Raw genomic sequence first — 21,017 nt, 5'->3', positions numbered from 1 at the left:
ACCGATATGAATCCTGATATCCTGACTGATGTGAGTCAGCTGTGTAAAAGTATTTAAGCCCAGGGAAAGGTGAGCTCTGGGCCAGAGTGCCATTTGTGTGGTTGCAGCTAGTGAGCTGCTCTCTTTTTGACTTTGATTTTTTTACTGTATTGACCAACAGTTGAGTCTTGTTTGTTTTCCTTAAATGGTGATAGCGGCTTGTCCGTCTCTTTTAGTTGAGCTACTTTAATAAAACTCTTTAATTTAACCCTTTTGCCTCCTTGACTCCTTTTTCTGACCCGGACACTTTTTGTTACTTCCCCCTCACCACCTAGACCCCTCAGGGGAACGTAACAGATATAGTGTTTTTTAATCAATAAAACTGTTTTTTTAATATCTTGCTGCATTTTGTATAAGTTCATACTCAAATTTTAAAACAACAACAACAACACTAAGGCTATTCTGTTATACCTGTATGCAAAAAATACACTGCACCCAAAATATTTCATAATTCAGCAATACTGATCAGTCTAATAAACTTAAGCCTACACCATCCTCCCTATTCTGGTATTTTAAAGAGTACTTAGCGTAAATATTAAGCAACCTAACTAATAGGGTTCCAACTCCCAGCAACAACAAAAAAAAAATAGGGAACCACCCCTCACGCTCCACCTCATGATGCTTAATCGACGTAATCAACCTTAATTTGATGCAGTGTGGAAAAAAAATGCACAGAAATCAATTATTTTCCAAGAAATATTAAATAGATTCAACATCTTTCTTCAACAGAATTGCAGACTACACAGATGGTACCTTTACCAAAGGAAAAAGTACTATAGCTTACTAGGGTATATTAGACTTAATAGTTACTATATACAGTAATGAACTTCTATTCATTTTACATAAAATTAAAACTTTGGGTGTAAGATTCAGATAATTATTTAATACTTATTATTTAATTATTTTAAATGAGAATAAGAAAGAAAAGTATGTCTTTTGCCCCCTTTTCCCTGTTAATGCCCTATCGGCCCCCCTGGCTAAACTTTGCTAGATCCGCCCCTGCACTGTTACCAGCCGTCAGTTGCGTGGAAAAGGATCCTGGTGTAGAAAGTAATATTAAATAAATTCTAACAACAGCTTATCAAGCTTAAACGTGCTGCTGTTGTTCAGCCGCTGGTTTCCTCTTTCTGGTGCAAAGTGGGCCAAAAACAAACAAGAGAGACGGAGTCATGACAGAAAAGCCGATCAGCTGATCATTAATCAGTTTCATGATTGAAGTAGCAGCAGGAGAGGGAGGGAGAGAGAAGAGGCAGTGGCTCCATATATCGGTTGTTAAGCTTAACGGGAATGATTTACTAACATTCAGAGATGAACTTACACACTTGCTTTACTTCTCTCTGGGATAACTTTGTCGGAGATGAAATGCCGGGTTGGTAGCGAGGCTCCAAATGCTCAAACAGACCACCGACAAGTCTGGCGAGCCACAGCCGCTCTATCACGTGATGCATACTGCTCCTACTGCTAAGGTTATGAGCCGAGTTACGCCATGTCACAAGTTTTGTGAAGTGATTTCATGATATTTAATGGATCGGATTACATTTTTTATTTCTCTCTGATATCCGATCCAGTAATTTAGGCCAGTATCGGACTGATACCGATATGTAATATCGGATTGGTCCATCTCTAAAACTTACTGGTCGACAACAAATTTAATTGGATAAGCTGTATCATCAGACTGTTTGGAGGAAAGCCTGGTCTATTGTTGCTGACCCTGAACACCCTCTTGATTCTGACTTTGAATTAATGCCCTCGGGACAACAGCAAGGATTCCTCTAACTAACAAAAAAAGTGGTCAAAGGTGTTTTTATTCTTGTTGTATCAACGTTTTATGTGTGGGTATGTATGAATGTGTGTTGATGTGAAGTGATTTGATTGATTTGTTTATGGCTTGGCAGACCAAAGGCAATTTTCAATGAATGTAAATAATAAAGTTATTCTATTCCTAGTTTAACATGTTAACTGAGGCCTGTAGAGTCCTAGATGTAGCTCTTGGATTTTATGCAGTTTTCTCTGAGGATTTACAGTCTAACTTTAGGATGAATTTGCTGGGATTTTCACAGCAAACAACAGCAGTGTGTTAACACACACACACACACACACCTAAAGATCAAGGCCAGTAAACCAATAACGTGTGTTATTATAGAGGTGCTCACACTTCCTGATGATCAATTAATCAAGTGCATCTGATTAGTAACTCCTGGGTATGAGTTTCACTCTTCTTCTTTTTCCCCCTTTTCAGTCTTATTGGAAACAGTAAAAGCTTTGACCGTTTGTGTTTATGACTGTTATTTACTTCTCCAGTTACTCAAATACCATGGTGAATATTAGTTGATTGTTTGGGAATGTATTTGATATCACAGCTATCATGACACTATTATTCTTGTGGTTATATAGCTCCAACATACTGGTAAATAACTTTTCTAGTGAATCTAATAACTTTGATCTGGTAGAAAGTGCACAACTTCCCTTTAACATGTTACTTTCTTCAATGCCACTACGCCTTTAGAAAGGCTGTGAAGGCTGTTTCAGTGTAAGAAACCTTATGGGTAGACCACAACCAGTGTGAAAGTTTTGATGTTTAATCAAAGAAACCTTTGTAAAAAAAAGTAAACAGATGTGGAAAAAAAAACCCTCTCCATATTTAATACCTCATAAGCAAATACTGAACCAACAAATCTGGAACAAAGTTTAATCAGTTAAAATGTTAAACACAGAAACATTCAGATATAGCTTGTTGTTCAGAGGCATGAAATGTAAAACATTCCCTGACAGAGGGGGTTATACTGATCAGTTTTTCCAGAAAACTGATTCTATGAAGGTACATGTAAAACATCAACTGCAAAAAAATGTACTAAACTACTTTCATTACCATGTTTCATATCAGTGCAAATTCAACATTTAGGTGAATTTTAGTGCCATGAAAAAAAAAATTCATTCCCCTTGAGGTAATACAATGTTGCAGTCAAAAATTATGCTTTGGCTATATATCAACTTTTACCTAGAATCTAACCTAGTGTATTTAGTTTTTGATTACACGCTGTAACTCCTAATAAATTAAAAGCAATAATTTACAGCTGGGTCAGAGATTTTTTAAATTTGTTGCTAATTTAAATTAATGAATTGCTCAAATCTTACAATGCTCAGATACATATGATGTAGACATTAATTAGCACCACAATTTTACTGCAGTTACAGCAAAAGACAGTGTAAGCATAGTGTTTGTTGCATCCACAAGTGGGTTTTGCAGAGGACGATTAATAGATCATCTGTAATAATGCATCTCACAAAACCAAGAACACATGTCAAGTTCACACATATGTCACTCATTGGGTTAAATGTGCATTAAAAAAAAAAAAAAAAGACTTTAATTCAGTTTCACTTGTTTTTACTTTTTAAAGATCCTATTACATTTATTATTAAACTATTCTGGTTTTCTTTGCTTTAATACAGTGAAGATTTAATAAAGTATTCCAATTAAGAGGATTTTCTTTTGCCCACTAGAACAAAGCAAAAGGCAGTCTTTGTTTACTACTATAACCTGAATAAGAGATCTGAGCACTATAAGTTTTAAGCTAGTAAAACTGAACTTCTCTTATTCCGGATTTTTGGTATGATTTAATGTCATTAACCAACCAGAAGAAGGAATTAATACAAATTGTGCAAAACCTCAAGGGGATTCTGAAATTTTATACAGCACTGTATATGACAACATGTAACTTCATACTTCCAGCAAAGACATGCTCTCACTTGGATGCCTGGATGTACAAGTCAGGCATACTGGGTTAAAATCTGTAAGACACCACTGCTAAGACGGTAAGGTGCAATATTAAAACATAGGTGGCAAAGCACAACCTAGGCGTATAACAATTTGTTGTTCTACTAAAATGCTGATTGCCAGAAGGAAAACAGCTGTTGATAATGCATAAAGCAAAATGCCCTTGAAAGTACAGCAGTGGGCCTGAGAGTCCGATTGTCTTAGCACAGGAGAAAGGTGTGATCTGGTGTTCTGTCTGATATGCCAACTGAGCTTGAGGCTAAATTGTGCAGAAATTCACAATGTATTCTGCTTGCTCAATTTATACTTTGACAACTTTTTCTGGAGAATTTGTTGGGAGAAAGAAAAATAGTAAACTTTCTATTATGAAGAACCTTAAACGTCTACAACATGGCAAATGAAGTGAAATGAGAGAGTGCACCGACAAACGATCTTTCAAACAATTTATAAAAAAAGAAAGAAAAAAAAGAAAAAACAAACAAACAAACAAACAACTTGCCTAACAATAAATGTGCCTGCCAGGGCAGAACAATGCAAAATAAAAATTTGAACTTTGCAACGTACATACTTTTTTGTAGATACAAAGCTACCGGTCTTTTTTTTTCCCCCAGACAAAAAAAAAAAAAAAAAAAAAAAAAAAAAAAAAAAGGACTATGACTCACTTGTAAATTGGCAGCAAACATTATAAAAGAACAAAAGAAAACCATAAAACACTGTATAAACGACTCAGGCCATTATGAACAAAATCTGCAAACTTATTTACATTGATCACTTAAAACAGAAACATATCGTCCATCATCGCCTGCACTATCGCACCCGTAACGGAACCAGCCACATGAAAGGAAGATTTTCTGTGCCAGCCTCTTCCAACGAAAGGTTGCAGATGGGTGGGCTCAGTGGAAACCAATTAAAAAAGCAAACACAAGGAATACCTGTACCTCCAGTGTTTCTCACACCTAGTTATTACTTGGGCAGGTCAATGAAGTATATTTGAGGACTCTTTTTAGCTATTATTGTTTTTTTCCCCACTCAAGAGATCACCAGCTTTTAATACTCAGATTACAAATTAATCGTCAACAGTCTAATTTTAAAAGCCAAGTTACAAGTAAACTAGCTAGCCACTGCCTTCTTGTATTTCCCTTCCACCTGACTTGATAGCCAAGTCTCTGTTTTAATGTCCTTTCATATCATTCAGCTGCTTGATCCTCTCAGGCTCCATCAACACTGTCTAGGTGGGGATGAGGAAAGTAGTCACTGTTGTCCAGATATCCACTGCAAGCTAGCAAGGACCAGTGGCGGTCAAAGGCTCATTTATAAGACAATGAATTCACTGGAGATGGTCTGCTATTTATTTGTCCGGAGATGCTTGGTCAGTTAAAATATTTACTGAGAAGCACATTGACAAAATGTGTGTAGCTTCTTTTGAACGCTGCCACCCGACACCCATCCCCAACACCATCACAAACAGAACCCAGATCTCTGGGAAACACTGAACAGGCCTTATTGGTCAAAGATTAAAAGCAGTGAGGGTGTGATCTGCCCCAACAGAATGACAGGAAAAAAATAAAATAAAATAAATAAAATACAGAAAAAATGGAAGTTTGTCAAAACAAAAAGCATAGTCATACTGAAATTTGGTTTAAAAAAAAAATACAACAAAATAAAAACAATATTAAAGCAACAATTCATTTTCCAGTATTTTTTGTTTATGCTTACATGTATAGAATAACTAGAAATCAACACGGGGCTCAAGGGACTACTGGATGAGCATGAGAACAGACCCACAAAATAGAATGTCTCTGATTTATACAGGACTGATGACACCACAGGGCCTCAAATCGCCTTTGCCTCAATTTTACGCTCAGTTGTATCAGTCAGCACCTCATGAAGGACACTGGAGACAGCAGATAAGGTATGGCTATGGCTTAACTGTTTAAGAAAAAATATAAGAAAAAAAAGATGGCTGCCTGCTACAGATCTACTTAAAATAGTCCTTGTGGGCTGAATAATAACATGGATGTCCCACCATCTCAGTTCAAATTTAACTGGATGCTATTTTGGCTGTTTAGCAAACCTTTCCCCACTGTGCCTCATTATATTTCTATTTATTCAGACACCCCACTTTCCACTTGTTAAGGTCTTTGTGTGATGTAGGTGCTTTTTCTGACGTCGTATTCAAAACATGAAGAAATTTTGAGCACTATTTAACATGTATGAAAGAGAATTCAGCAAAATTTAGCTAATTAAAAAAACAAGGCAAAGAACACGGTGCGCATTAGGTTTGGAAGATGGGACAAACACATAGGCCATTAGTGTTAAACTGTCTCAGTGACTGACCGTGTGTAACTGTTTTAATCATCACAAACAAATGTGCGCTTATATGGTTGCCGCAAGAGCATTCAAGGGTTTAAACATATATTTAACAGGTAAGGCAGGATTTCTAAGTCTTCAGTAGTTACAGTGGGGGGGCTACATTCACAAGTATTGTGCGCAGTGTCTTGCACAGCATAAAACACTTTACTTTTCAAAAGATTTAATATCATCTCTTCAATGGCATTGTATGCATTATAGTGCAGCTTTGCTTACGCGACATACAGTTGATGAATATAACATCTATCACCTGTTAAAAATGGTGATTGCGACCAATTGGATAAGACTTCCCATCGTCCAATCCTAATATGTAAAAGATATAGAAATATGGTGGCACAGAATAACTTCCTGAAAGTAAAGATATGGCCCAAGATATTCCAACCCAAGTTATGGCCATGGATCAAACTGGGAGCATCAATACCACTAGATGGACCACCATGGAAATCTGAGCAGATGAACACCTCTTCCACACTCAGGCCAAACTAGGAGTTTTGTTCCAGGTTACCCATGGAGTCCTATCAGAGTTTACTCCACACTTTTAATATTTTCTAGTCACAGAGGACTTTAACATCTTTCTCTTTGACAGTCTGCATCCTTAAAAAAAAATGTCATTCCACTTTTGGTCCCATTTTCCTTTCTGTTATTCATCTTCAGCATCAAACGCCGGAGTAACGGTTTCAAGGTTTCAGATTGTTCCTTGTAGTCCAGTGTAGATGGCTGGCTTGAATGTATGATGGTGGTTTAGGCTACTCACATTCAATGATGTTCAAGGCAGGCGCAGTCATTTGTGAAATACATAGATTGGCCTCTGAAAACCTGTCAGGATGATAGATAAATAAATAAATAAAGATGAACATGGCAGCAAACTACAATGCTGGATACAATCCTGAGAATATATCTGCTTTGACAAATCATTGTGTAGTTACCTCTTACTGAACACTTGGGGGGCCCAATGTATTCAAAACTGGTGAAGCCCACTTCAGTTGTAAGATATGACGAAAACAGGTCAGGTTTGAGACGGATGCTGTGATAATTCCTGCTAATATTATCCTGTCAGGCAAGGGGAAAAAAGGGAACATTTGTTATATTTCAGCCAATCAACCAGGTTTTTTAAATGACCGATTTATATTCAGACAGTCTTCCAGCAATACAAACGTCAACCATGTCATCTCAGGTTCTTACAGTTAGCTTCTTTCTCCTCACGTAGGACTCCCAGGGCTGTGGCTCCAGGATGAAAAGGCCCCCATGACGGAGATGTCTGTAGACCCTCTTAAAGAGCCGCTTGAGGCCACTGTCCCCCCAGTTCAGGTGGACCCATTTAGTGACGCTCAAACACAGAATCACATCATATTCTGGTCGCTGTGTCAAAAGAAGATTATCGCTCTCCAGTACATAATTAGCCTAAAGGAGAGAAGAGATGAGGTGAGAAAAATAGGCCCTTCTTGTGCAATTCAATTTCATGGATCCAATACAGACTTCTTTTGAAGCTGGTCACTGCTGAGAAATTGGAAACTGATTAACCTCCCAAACTAGAATCTCAATCTCACATTTCTACCTGTTGAGTTTTGGTCAAAAATCAAAAACTGTATATAAAAGATGGAAACAGCCGTCATGACATCATTCATTTATAAAGTCCTGATCTGGGGTTTCGAACATGGCTATTTGGTCAGTGCTATCTTTGATATTTTACTTATTTATTTATTTTAGATCAGTAGCCCTGAAAAAGCAGTAGATCTGACTGAGGAAATGGGGAACAGCATTATGGGAATAGTCACTATTTTGAACACTGATAATATATATATGTATTTTCCTGTGACCCTTTGTGGGTCACAGAAAAGCCAAAATCTACAGTGTTTAGTACACTGTTAATGCCGTAAAATAAACCCACTGCCCACATTTGAGAACATTCTTTAAAAAAAAAAAAAAAAAAAAATTCTCTCAAAGATGAAGCTTAGTTTTTAATATTTAAATGTTCCGATTAGTAACTAAGAAAAATTCATCAAAATCTCAGAAGGGTACTGCCCTAAAATATATTTCCATTCATTTTACCAGTGTCTGGTATAAAGCAATGCACCTCCACTGGCAGAAAGTAGTAGTAGTGCTAATCTTCAACCAGCATTAAAAGATAAAAGTAGAAGAACACATTAATAACCTGACATCCTGATAAAACTGATAAAATCTTTTTACATTGTCAGCCACATGCACCCCACTTTGATTTTAAGTGGGCTGGACTAGTAACACTCCCTCCTACTGGTAATGTAAAGACATTTAAAATCCCAGCGATATCTTAATATAAGAAAAAGAAACACACTTTTAACAACACATCTCAGTTTTTCTACACAATAAGAAGAAACATTGCTGTAGTAAATTAAAGAAATCTGTTAGCATGAATAAATAAATGTAAAATTACAGAAAAAAAAAAAGTTCTGATAGCTCACTGCTCAGACTGTCCTGCAATTACAACACCTTTTCTGCCTTTTTTATTTTTTTTAATTGTTAATCTACAACTTCATTATTTTGGTGTGCTATCAATATCCAATTCCACTATCACAGAAGAGGCAGTTATCAATTTCCTTTGGAAACTATGTATTTTTCCCCTTTTCCATTCAACAAATACATATAAAAGGACTGCAGAGTGCAAAAGCAAGTGTGGCTTAAACACAGTTGATTTCAGACACTTTAATGGAACCTATAATATTTATTATATCACAATATTAAATTGCTCTTTGCTGTTTTTACCTATTAGTTCAAAATCACCAGTTACCTAAAACTCAGGGAGCCTATAGTTTGACTGACACACACACACACACACACACACACACACACACACACACACACACACACACACACACACACACACACACACACACACACCCCAAAGTAATAATGCAGGGTTAACATATAACAAAAAATATATAAAATGGTTTTTCTTGATTTTTACTACTTTCAACACTGTAGAGACATACTGAGGTCATCAGATATATGAAGCAAAATATATGGAATTATGTAGCAAAGAAAAAAAAAGATAAATTCCTCAAATTCCTCAAAGTAGCCTCCCTTTGCTTTGTTGACAGCACTGCAAACCCTTGGCCTTCTCTCAGTGAGCTTCATGATGTAGTCACGTGAAATGGTTTTCACTTCACAGGTGTGCCTTGTCAGGATTACTTGTGGAATTTCGTTCCTTCTTAATGGGGTTGGGACCATCATTGGGGTTGTGCACTAGCTTCATGAAGCTCATCGAGGGAATTCCAAGAGTGTGCAAAGCAGTAATCAAAGCAAAGTGTGGCTATTTTGAAGAATCTAAAACATAAAACATGTTTTGAGTTATTTCACATTATTTGTTTACAACATTTACAACATCCATACGAGTTAATTTATAGTTTTGATGGCTTCAGTTAGAATCCGCAAAGTAAAGAGTCATGAAAATAAAGCAAAACCATTAAATGAGAAGGTGTGTCCAAACTTTTAACTCGTAGTGTACATTGTTTTTGTTTGGGTTTTTTTTTTTTTTTTTATTTCCTCCTAGTTAGTTCATTTACTCTGTTTTTTGGGAAGCATTTTACAACGCTGGTTTTGATAAGTGTTATGCAAATAAATTTTACAACCAATTACTGTATGGATTCATCATAATACCTTTTAATATTTAGCCACGGCTCAACTAATGTGACAATAATAAAATGCAAAGGTCAGTTTTTTTTTTTTAGATATAATATATATATATATATATATATATATAACTGTTTTATAGTGGGGAAGAAAAACAAAAATTCACAGTGAGAGGAAGTGTGTGCACAACTTGCATCAAGTTCTCTTGAGAGGCTGGTCAGTTCTCATAATGCACACACCTTTTTGTGCATTTTTACATTTTATTCAGTTACCCTAACATTACGTTATAAAGCAGGACACAGTGTCTAATTTTTTTGAATTTGCCATCTAGGCTTAAAATATGCAGCAACACAGAAATCTGAGCCATATTCCCAAAAGGGAAAAAATAAATTAAAAAAATCCTCTCTTACCTTGATGAAGGACACATTTGAAGGGAACTCCCCAGGCTGCACCGTGGATGTTTGTGTTAGCGGGGGTGCAGCAATGGGACCCCTGGAGATCCGTAGGGATACAGGAAAAGAGCAGCTCTCAGAGTGATCAGCGGGGGGTGAATCACAGTCTTCTTGCTCCATTTCCTCTGTTTTGCTGCCCTGCCTCTGGGTCTCCATCTCATCCGTGTGACACGACTCATTGTCATTTCCATCATCTGCAGGGCCACTTTCTGCTTTCACTGGTTTCCCATTTTCGTCCCTGCTCTCAACTTCGTTGTGCTCTTTTTCTGTGCCTGTGTGACTCGCGTTTCCATTTGTCTCCTCCTGTTTACTAGTCTTTTTGCCCTGCATTGCTCGCCTGGCCTCTTGGGTCTGCAGCTCAGACAGATAATGTCTTATGTTTTTACGAGCTGCATGTATCAGACCACTGTCAATGTCAAGGCCCAATATGCGGGCGGGTCTTAGCATTTTGGCGATATAGAGCGTTACATGGCCTGAGTTGCACCCCAAATCCAGTACTTCTTTACCTCTAAACCACTCGGGACGAAGCAAACGTAAACGAGGGTCTTCACTGCAGCCCGGGTTGCGGTATCCATAATACTTGTTGTAATTCCCATACTGGAACTTCTTCTGCTGTTCCTTTGTATGAGAGTGGGGCTGCTGGTGCTGGCGTATTCCAGGGCCTATTTTGGAACCAGATTTTGGTGTGTGAAAGGAATTTCTTGCTCCCCCTGCACCAAAATGCCTGTCTCCAGGTCCCGACTTGCCAATCGGAGTAGAATGGGTGACAGGGGGCTCCATTTTGCCCGAGTTGCGCCTTCGCTTGCGTCTACTTGTGTGCTGGTATGGTGCCCCTGAAGTGGAATCCTCCATGGATGCAGGTGGCATTTCCTCCTTGCAGCTTGCTGAGCTGCAATCTGTGTGCTCGTGGGACTCTGCCATGACACTAGAAACACTACCGGATTCGTTGTTGGATTCTAGTGCAGAACATGAGGCTAAGGTACCTTGAAGAGGTACAGAAGGACCTGTTTTAACTTCACTTTTTCCTGATTCTGAGAGGTTCATTTGTGTGGCTGAAATCCCAATACCGCCACCACTCCCACCTCCACCACCTCCTCCTCCCCCATGGTGCCTGTTGCGGTGTCTCTTCCTTCCTCCACTCTTGAAGGGAGAAGCCAAAAAGCTGCTGTCAGCTATCCCACTGTTCAGGTTCAGTGGATCTGTGATGTCCCTGGGGATGAGTATCTCCACAGGGTCTCGACTTTTTGCTGGCAGCGGAGAGGATTTGGGAGTCTCTGCATTCAGCGCCTTGTTGACCTCCTCATCCAGCAGGCTGTTGAGATTCAGTGGGTCAAAAATGTTCCCACCCAAGAGGAAGTTGGTGGGCAGGACAGAATCGCTCTCAGAGTTGGCCCTTCGTCTCCGTTTGCCAGATGAAGGATGCTTGAAACTAGAATTTGCAGTGTAGCGCCGCTTTGTTAGCTTCGTTTGTTGTTGCTGCTGCTGTTGTTGTTGTTGTTGTTGTTTGGAATGATGAAAGCTATTTCTGCGATTGATGCTATTCTCGTTCCCTCTGGCTCTCTGTCCAGCATTGTCTGCGAGGGTGAGCGCATCAGTTGTGCTGGTGTGTTTTGGCGAGGCAGCAGTGCCCAGAAGAGGGCAAGCAGCTGCAAAGTCAGGGGTAGCTGCAGTTCCCCCCATCATCACAGACACACCACCGTAACCTCCAGGACAATCCGTGAGCTGCAGAGATGACGTCGAGCTAGGCTGTGGACTGCCCATTTTTGCAGTATCTTCATCAACAGACATCTCTTTTGATTTTCAGAGCTGATGAAGACATAGAAAGTTTTTTGTTGTTGTTGTTTTGTTTTGGGGGGGGGGGGGGGGGGGGTAATTTTCTGAACCTGAGAAACAAAAGAGACAGAGAAGTTACAGGAAGGAAAACTCATGTCATAAACTTAACATTCTTTTAGATATGGTGAACAGAATTGCTTTAAACATGATGCCTCCTTATTGTTGTCATTACACACACACACACCTGTTAAGTAAAGTAACATAAGTTGGCTAATATTACAACAAAAATATGCTCAAGCCATCCTGGGATGTCCAGGCACTTGCACATCCAAGGGCCCCTGTATCTGTATTTATACCTATGTGGTGGGAGTTAAAAAAATAACCCTTTACATTCCACTGTGATTTCCTAATAACGATACACAAAATTCATCTTTTTAGATACAGAGAATCTCTTGGCTCACACCCTTATCACATCTGTAATGTGGTATCTGAAGCGTGTCTACACAGGGGTTGCTGACCTGAAAAGTTTAGGAGTCCCCGTCTAGCACTGTTACCCAGTTAGCAAGCTAGCTCTTAGCTTCTCTATCGCGGGCCAAGAAGATTGAAACGTCGAGTAAACGTTACGGTCTACTCCGGCCAGAAAGCGCTACCAGACAAGCACCAAAGTACCCACCTCGATATGCTGCTCCCCGAACCCCACTAAAATCGTGAGTCACACTCACGAAAGTGATACCATTTAACAGATGGCCACGCGTAGTCAACAGGGTAGCAACCACCATCAAAATATAACAGTCTCACCTCGCAGCTCGCTACTCTCCCCGCCTCCGGCCGGACTGTCACTACCCCGCACTCTCTCCGCTTGAGCTAACGTTAGCGCAGCTAGCACAAGTGTCCCTACAGCGACACAACAGTGCTAAGCTACGCAAACAAGCGAGCAGGCACGGCACGGGTATCCTGCACTAGCCTGTAGGCAGCAAAGGCTCCGGTGGCCACGAAACTGTCTCATCGACTTCTTCAGTCAACTCCTAGTGGGCCAGTGTGAGGCAGGTTGGTGAATAAATTATTCCATTCGCTGACAGAGGCGGCATGGCGGCGCATCCGGGCTCCGAGCTGTAGCCCAAGATGACTGGGGCGGAGATCTCTGACTGGTGGCTGCGAGGCGGTGAGGAGAACTCCCCTCTACGATATTATAATGAGCCTCCTACTGCAGGTAACATCAGAGATGATGATAGTTTTGTTATTGATTGATTAGCAGCTTAAATTTAATTCATTTATTAGACAAGATATAAAAGGGAACAACTTAACAAAACAGGAGGGCTGAGGGACACTCAAAAGTGAACATAGAGCTTTCCCGCCTTGGTTTACTACCCTGACTATCAATTCAGCTAGTTGAGATTAGTTTCTTTGTTGCTACTCGATTATTCGACTAATTTGTATAGTCCTAAAGTCAGACTTTAATGCATACACCCTTACAGCCCTAGTAGACTAATATTAAAGTAGGCCTTAATGGTAGCCTGAGTACTGCATAGCCTGCACATTAGGGTTTTATAAAGTTTTGTAAAGCAGCAACCTCACAGTTTCCTTTTGTATGTCCTTTCCTAACTGATGTGCTCAATGCACTTTTGCAAATGCACGTTTCTGATTATGCATGTCAGGGGTATCACACATGAGGACTGTGGGCCAGAATCAGTCGGCAAAAGCAGCCCACTGGATGGAAAATGTGAAGGAGGACATAAACTATTTATATTTAACTGAATTTTAACAACTTCTACAGCGTCTCCTTCCCACATGGCCATTTATGCTACAACAAAGTAAACAATACACAAACAATTAAAAAAAATAAGGTTCCAGTTTTTCGCTATCTACTGTAGAAATGTATGATTTTTTTTTATAGTGGGTTAATAGTATAAATAAAAGGCATCCAAAACATTGACAAAAATGTTTTTGTTTCAACATTTTAGTTTGTGCAATTTTTCTCTCATTTTACGCACTTATTTCTTACAATTTAAGCCTTAATCAGAAAAACTGCAATGTATTGTTGAAACTGCCCTTTTTCCCCCTAGTATTAAAATATTTCAAACATTAAGTATGTAGTGGAACTTTTTATACAGTGACAGAAAGGGGAGTTTCACTGGTTCAGCTCATTTAAGATCAAAGTGTGCTCTACTTAGCACCAATATTCACTAATATTCAAGAAGCAGTAGCCAAACAATCCCTGTAGTTATAATCCCTAAACATCACACGCACACATTTGTACCCTTTTTAGTACAGAGTAGCCTATGTAACATGAAGGTATATAGTGTGATGAGAGCTCACACTATATATGCAGGCATAATCACACCCATTGTAGGTACATGCATACCTTCATAGGGTGTGAACTTATTTTTGCTTTTACGGTAGTTTTGAAACTGGATGTCTCTGTCCCACTACAACCTTTGCTTAACTGTCTGCATGATGTTAAAGACTGGTTAACACAGAAATTTCTCACACTAAATGAAAATACGACTGAAGTTATGGTATTTGGAACTCATGCCCCTTTGAACAAGTTAACTGACACCCTCGGTCCTCTTGCTTCTCATCTTTCTCACACTGTAAGGAATCTCGGAGTGTTTTTAGATAGCTCTTTTAAATTAGAGAAGCAAGTGTCCACAGTTGTGAAAACAAGTTTTTATCAGTTATGTGAAATTGCCAAAGCTAAGCTTTATCTTCCTCCAAGAGACCTAGAAACACTTATTCATGCCTTCATCACCTCTAGACTGGACTACTGCAATTCTCTCTATTTGGGTCTTCAACACTCATCTCTCCATCGCTTGCAGTTCGTCCAAAATGCTGCTGTGAGTCTTTTAACAGGTTTTAGAATGTATGAACACATCACTCCAGTTTTCGCAAATTTACAAGTATCGTATTGATTCTAAGATTCGTTTACTTTTAAAGTTTTAAATAATATGGCGCCTAGTTATTTAAACAAACCCCTCAACATGTATGACCCCAAAAGAGTGCTGAGATCATCTAACTAGATGCTTTTAGCACAACCGAGGTCTAGATTGAAGCATAGAGGAGATCGGGCCTTCGCAGTAGCAGCACCCAGACTCTGGATTAATCTGCCAGAGGATATTCGTACTTCAGAGTCTGTTCAGTCTTTTAAATCGCATCTTAAAACTTTTTTACTTTGGCTTTTAATTCGAGTTCAGTTTGAGTACCATCAGGCCTGTTTTATGTTTTTAATGTTAATTTGTTGTCTTCTCATTTATCTGTATTTGATTCAAATTTATCTATATTTGTTTCCCTATTGCTTTCTCTTGTTCTTAACTGATTGTGAAGGACTTGGGTTAACTCTTTTGAATTTTGGTACTATAGCTTTGATTCTAACTTCAAAGTTAATTTAAGTGACACACTTTACAAGAAAGCCCTGTAAAGTGTGTCATAATTGCTATCTTGACCAGTGTTTAGAGCAGGGTTTTCAAACTCATTTTACATGTGAGGTCAAATATAGCGCATGTCAGTAAAAAGGCCCTTTCTGTCAGTGGAAATAAGTTTAGATGCACATTTCATTCCTGCCATATTTCAGTATATGAAAAAATGAAGTGCAATTTCAACAGCACATCTCAGTTGTATTGCATGGTAGAGAAATGCCACTCTATTTAATTAAAGAAATTTGTCAACATGAACCTTTGGGGCTTAAATTGTAAAACATAAATGTGTAAAATTACAGAAAAAGTTCTGGCAGCTCATTGTCCAGACTTTTAATGGAGAAAGTTTTTTTTTAACCCACAAATAATAAAAAAAAACAGACATTTCTATTGTGCGTTATCCATCCATTTTTTTCCACTTATCCGGGGCCAGGTCGCGAGGGCAGCAGCCCAAGCAGAGAAGGCCAGACCTCCCTCTCCCCAGCCACCTCCTCCAGCTTATCCGGGGAAACGCCAAGGCGTTCCCAGGCCAGCCGAGAGATATAATCTCTCCAGCGTGTCCTGGGTCTGCCCCGGGGCCTCCTCCTGGTGGGACATGCCCGTAAAACCTCGCCCAGAAGGCGCCTAGGGGGCATCCTTGTCAGATGCCCGAACCACCATAACTGGCTCCTTTTGATGTGGAGGAGCAGCGGCTCTACTCTGAGCCCCTCCCAAATGGCCGGACCTCTAACCCGATCTCTAAGGGAGAGGCCAGCCACCCTTCGGAGAAAACCCATTTCTGCCACTTGTATTCACGATCTCGTTCTTTTGGTCACTACCCACAGCTCGTGACCATAGGTGAGGGTAGGGGCGTAGATCGACCGGTAAATTGAGAGCTTCGCTTTTACACTCAGCTTCACCACAACAGACCGGTACAGTGTCCGCATCACTGCAGCCGCTGCACCAATCCGTCTGTCGATTGTGCGTTGTGTGGAGAGGAAAAAAAGAAACAAGCTTTTTTTTGTCATTTAATAATCTATTATCTTGATGTACTAAAGACTCAGGGGGAGGACATTAATCAGTCAGACAAGCTTTACATTTTTTGAAAGTAGACTTAAAAGTCCACAATGTATGCTCTTCTTCACATTTTTCAAAGATTTCTGATTCTGGGCCTTTTGTTCAACACCCCTGGTCTACACTGAGCCTTTTATAAACCTCTGCATCAGCTACAAATTGTGTGCAGTGTACAGGCAGCTTCTTTTCACTTCCATCACCTTTGAATTATAATTATCAAAATTTCAAGACACGGAAAACTTGATGTTTGGTGGTGACAAGGAAACATTTACTGAAAATGATAGATTTTCAGTAAATGTAAGCTTTGTCTGTCATTGAAACAGAAACATTAGAACTTAAACTTTAAATATAAATAATAATAATAATAATAATGGATTGGATTTATATAGCGCTTTTCTAGGCACCCAAAGTGCTTTACAATTCCACTATTCATTCACTCTCACATTCACACACTGGTGGAGGCAGCTACAGTTGTAGCCACAGCTGCCCTGGGGCAGACTGACAGAAGCAAGGCTGCCATATCACGCCATCGGCCCCTCTGGCATAAAAAATAAGTGTGAACTGAACTAAACCTCATTGTGTTATGGCCGCTCAGACTGTCCTGTTAGTATAAATTAAAATATGAAGTTTATACTAACTCATAGAAAACGTCAGTGTACTTTGATGTTGTATGGATGGATCAAGTAAAAGGTATGAAAATACAATTAAAAGTTCAAAAAGCACTCCTTCACTTTTTATAAACTGAGTGGGCTGGATTGGAGTCTCCTTTGTTATCATTTTTAAGCAGGGGCAAGAGGTACTGGAATTTCCTGTATCTTGTTTTTAAAACCTTTTGGAAGATAACCTACTCTCTTAAAATAACAGTTAATGGTCCAACCCTAAAGTGAATCTCTCGACATGGCATGCTTTATATCCTGTATTTTTTTTTTAGCTAGTTTTTTTTTCTATGATACAAATTAACTGTAAAGTAAGCTATGGTAAAATGAAGCCAAGACAAGTTGTAAAACATGTTTAATTTGACCTGGCCTGCTCAGTAAACTCCTTTTCCTTCCCCCGGCGATAAAGACTGATATATCATATTAATACCAATATTATTGTGCTTATTAATGTGCAATATATATTTGTGTAAGCTCATTATTTAGTGCAGTTTATTTACAAAATTAGTTATAAAGTTTCTCTAGGTGCAAAAATAGAACCCACCCAGTCCATCTTCATAATTTCTTTTAACAGCATATACTTCTGTCTCCTTGGCAGCTTGTTTCTGCCACTGAAAAAAAAAAGTATTTAATGACAGCAAATTCCACGTTCTATTCCTTATTTTCTATATTTCCCAAGATGTTTCAGTTAGTATGTTGAAATTTTGAGATAATAAATTTTACTTATAGATTGCAGTTTATTTGTTTTATTTTTGTTTTTATTTTTTTCAGAGGTGGAAACCAGGATCCATAGTCTCCCAATCTTTTGTATTTTGTACCTTAGAATAAAAGATAAAGAGATGCTGTGCTGAGGGTGGTGCTATAGCATTTGGGATTTACTGAAGATGCTGTCCTCTAATTATCCAGAAGGGGGAGACAAAACATGATTTTGATACTATGCTGAGAGTACACCATGGACTGCAGATATTCACCTTGGTAGGATTTCTTTTATATAAGTGTTAAGTATAATTGTTGAATGTTGCCATTGTGTTTCTTAAATTTGTACAGTCTTAGTTCAAGCAGTAGGATCAAAGCCATTCCTTTGATCCTGACCACCTCTCCAACCACTCTGTGCTGGGGGAGGTTTTATTGTAGATACATCCTATCTGAAAGATCTGTTTCTTTTGATGTAAACTTCCTGGGTTTACGACCCTTTGGTCAGCAGGAGGTCTGACACACACACACACACACACACACACACACACACACACACACACACACACACACACACACACACACACACACTCTTACAGAAGTTCACACATATACATAAAATGCTTTGTCTTAGAACCAAGGGGGCGTGGCTTTGTTCTGACGTGTTTTGTGTGAACTGTCTCTCAATAAAAGGTAGCAGGAGGAGGTCAGATCTGGGGGTCATTTTCGTGGTGGACACAGACGAGGCCTCCCTTGCGCAAATAATCGATCGATCGACTGTCTTGTTTTTTTCATGATGAATAAATCTCTAGAATTAGCGGGGCTTGTGGAAACACAGACCCAACATAAGTTCTTCTTCTGGCTTAACATGTTGCAGTTACTGTTGTTGCTCTGCAGAAACATTGAATCCTAAATGTTACCTTTTAGCTTTTAGCAGATAAAGGAAGGCATTGCTTTTGAGAAGGTAGTTTTGTAGTCATGAGAAATTCTCAGATTGCGGTTGGTATGACTAATGAGTCTAAACAACAGAACGGCCTCATTCCAGCCACAGAGAGGCTCCGACACTGCTGCTGTGGCAACTTTAGTCTTCAGGTAAACGATGCCTCTAGTGAAATGTTGGAAGACGCTATTATCGCTCAAAAAAAAATCTGTAAAAGTTTGAATTTGTGAGATACATTATATTAAAACATTTTATTGACATTTAAACTTAGAATCGCAATATATTTGAAAATAATTGTGTTTTGATTATCTCACTGAAAATGTACAGTAATCTTTTTAATATCACAAATCTCTTTATTTAGGTGTTCTGGGAGGCTAATATAATAATAAACTAGAATGCTTCAATATAGTTAAGAAAACTTTTTTTGATTTAAGCCGCACTAAATAGAAACAGGAGCCTAACGCTTGATGTTCTTTCCCTTAGAGTTGACAGTATCCTCTTATAATTGGGTTCCAAAGCAGTGCCTTAGAGTCTGCTGGGTAAATGAGTCACCCCCAGCCTCTAATCTTTATAGAAGTGGAAAACAGAAGAGAGGGTACCTGTTCCCCCGCCTCTGTCTTTCTCTTTTCTCATGCTAATGAGGGTCCGGTCCTCAATCCCGGGCACCATCTGTCCTTCCTCAGGGTCTGGGCCCCAGCACTCCAGACGTGTCCAATTGTTAGTGTGTGTCCAAGCAGAAAGTGGTGACTACACATGGTTCTTGTGGCCCAATAGGCTGTACATCAAGAGCACGAGCCTTGATGCTTTGTGTTCAGGAACATCCACTGTTTGCTCTGCGTGTTCAGATTTTGTGTGTGATGTCATTGTAAGTAACCGTTGACCAAGGGATCACTGACAGGTCAGCATGCTATTGTAAGTGTCGCTGTCATAAGATATATTGGAGGTATTATGACTCATGTCTTGACTTAGCTAACAACTATAAATTTGATGCACAATTCATTCAATGTTGGCAGAGTGATGAGCACAGTTTTAATGATTCAAATTGAAATACGATTTTAGTTTTTGCTACATTTAAATTGTGCATTGCAAAAAAAAAAAAAAAGTATAGGACCGCATGAACAATAAATAAAAACAAGGTACAGTATTGTGCCAAAGTACTGAGCCATCTCTCTATATTTTGCAAGGAAAATGCAGAACACATGCAAACATGCATGGAGATACAGCATATAAGGCAAAAACAGAGTTTGCACTATTCTAACAAGCTTTACAGTAAATGTTTGTTATGAAAGTCTTTATTTGTAACTCTCTTAGGCAAGCTTTCTTGTAATTTCTTTAACCATGTATGCTTTTTATTGCATTGGCAGTGTGTTTGGAATGAATGTCATGCTGAAAATGAAGCTATTGGCAATCAAGTTGCACACCATGCCCATATACTGCAAGTTATTATCTAATAGCTCTTTGGTAGTTGTCTTGTTGGTGCAAAATGCTATTTTATGCCTGTCAAACTGCTCAACCTTTGACATTGTTCATTCAGTGTGTATTATTTGTCTTTGCAACAGGCTGCTGGTAACAAAGTACCTAAAGATGCCATTTAAAATTAGTTCTTTGCTACATTGCGTTGATTTAGGTGCATTTTTGGGTGTTTGTAAAGAAAGGTCAGGTAAGTGTGAACGGCTTCAATATTGTTTTACCTGTCCAAAGAAAAACTACTGAAAGCTTAGCTAAAAATATAAAGAATGAGGAATTGCTCAAGATTTTTGCACATAGCAGAATAATGACACAGAAAATGTATTTTCTTTCAAGTCGCTGTCCACCAAAATAGGATAACATATTCTGCAGTATATTCTTCATGCATTCAACCAAAGGAGGTGGATGCTGTGACCTCCTTGAGCTAATTAGTAAAGCTTTGGTGACATGCATCATCCCCACTGAGCTTAGATGAAATTGGGTGTCTGAGATGTGACAGATGGATGAATGAACTCAAGGACCAAACTGCCCTTTCTTAAGTCCATTATTGTAGTGGGAATAATAGAGTGACATATCAAAATGTCATTTGAAATTTCAGGAATAATAACCGGACATGATAACCTTTTGATTTAAATAAAACTAATTATTTTCTAGAGTCTAAAAGATTAAAGGATGGGTAAGTTGCAAAATATTCAAAAGTCAAATTAGGTAAATATTTTCAAAATTTTCTCCCTAAAACAGCACACTGTTGAACTTTAAAGTTAAAAGAAAAGTCTTTTGGGG

General features: G+C 38.8%; 2 protein-coding genes across 3 annotated transcripts in view; one reads left to right on the top strand and one right to left on the bottom strand.

Moving 5' to 3' along the window:
- Positions 1–2,651: 2,651 nt before the first annotated feature.
- mepcea (methylphosphate capping enzyme a) lies at positions 2,652–12,952 on the bottom strand. Of its 2 annotated transcripts, XM_080866084.1 has the most exons (5): positions 12,814–12,952; positions 10,201–12,125; positions 7,367–7,585; positions 7,111–7,234; positions 2,652–7,000 (listed from the first exon to the last, which is right to left on the bottom strand). In XM_080866084.1, exons 2-5 carry the CDS (start codon positions 12,028–12,030, stop codon positions 6,966–6,968), a joined length of 2,208 nt encoding a protein of 735 aa, XP_080722210.1. In that variant the 5' UTR covers positions 12,031–12,125; positions 12,814–12,952; the 3' UTR covers positions 2,652–6,965. The 2 variants fall into 2 exon arrangements, with proteins under 2 accessions (XP_080722210.1, XP_080722211.1); XM_080866085.1 differs by lacking the exons at positions 2,652–7,000; positions 7,111–7,234; positions 7,367–7,585 and adding an exon at positions 7,592–9,484.
- Positions 12,953–13,085: 133 nt separating this feature from the next.
- Positions 13,086–21,017, top strand: part of LOC308386501 (serine/threonine-protein kinase PAK 3) — a 51,313-nt gene continuing 43,381 nt past the window's right edge. Inside the window, exon 1 of the mRNA XM_080866088.1 lies at positions 13,086–13,225. The gene's annotated coding sequence lies outside the window, so the exon portion shown is untranslated. The remainder of the gene's footprint in view (positions 13,226–21,017) is intronic.

Source organism: Rhamphochromis sp. 'chilingali' (assembly GCF_963969265.1).
Source record: "Rhamphochromis sp. 'chilingali' genome assembly, chromosome: 19".
Lineage (NCBI taxonomy): Eukaryota > Metazoa > Chordata > Actinopteri > Cichliformes > Cichlidae > Rhamphochromis > Rhamphochromis sp. 'chilingali'.
The sequence above is the reverse complement of the archived record's forward strand: the minus strand, read 5'-3'. Positions and strand labels throughout refer to the sequence as shown.

Bases quoted from the DNA above. Each gene is read 5' to 3' on its own strand.
- mepcea (XM_080866084.1), bottom strand. From the start codon at position 12,030: ATGTCTGTTGATGAAGATACTGCAAAAATGGGCAGTCCACAGCCTAGC. The intron at 7,586-10,200 runs GTAAGAGAGGAT...TCTCTCCTTTAG, and splicing joins CAAATGTGTCCTTCATCAAG to GCTAATTATGTACTGGAGAG. The intron at 7,001-7,110 runs GTAACTACACAA...TCATCCTGACAG, and splicing joins CCCCAAGTGTTCAGTAAGAG to GTTTTCAGAGGCCAATCTAT.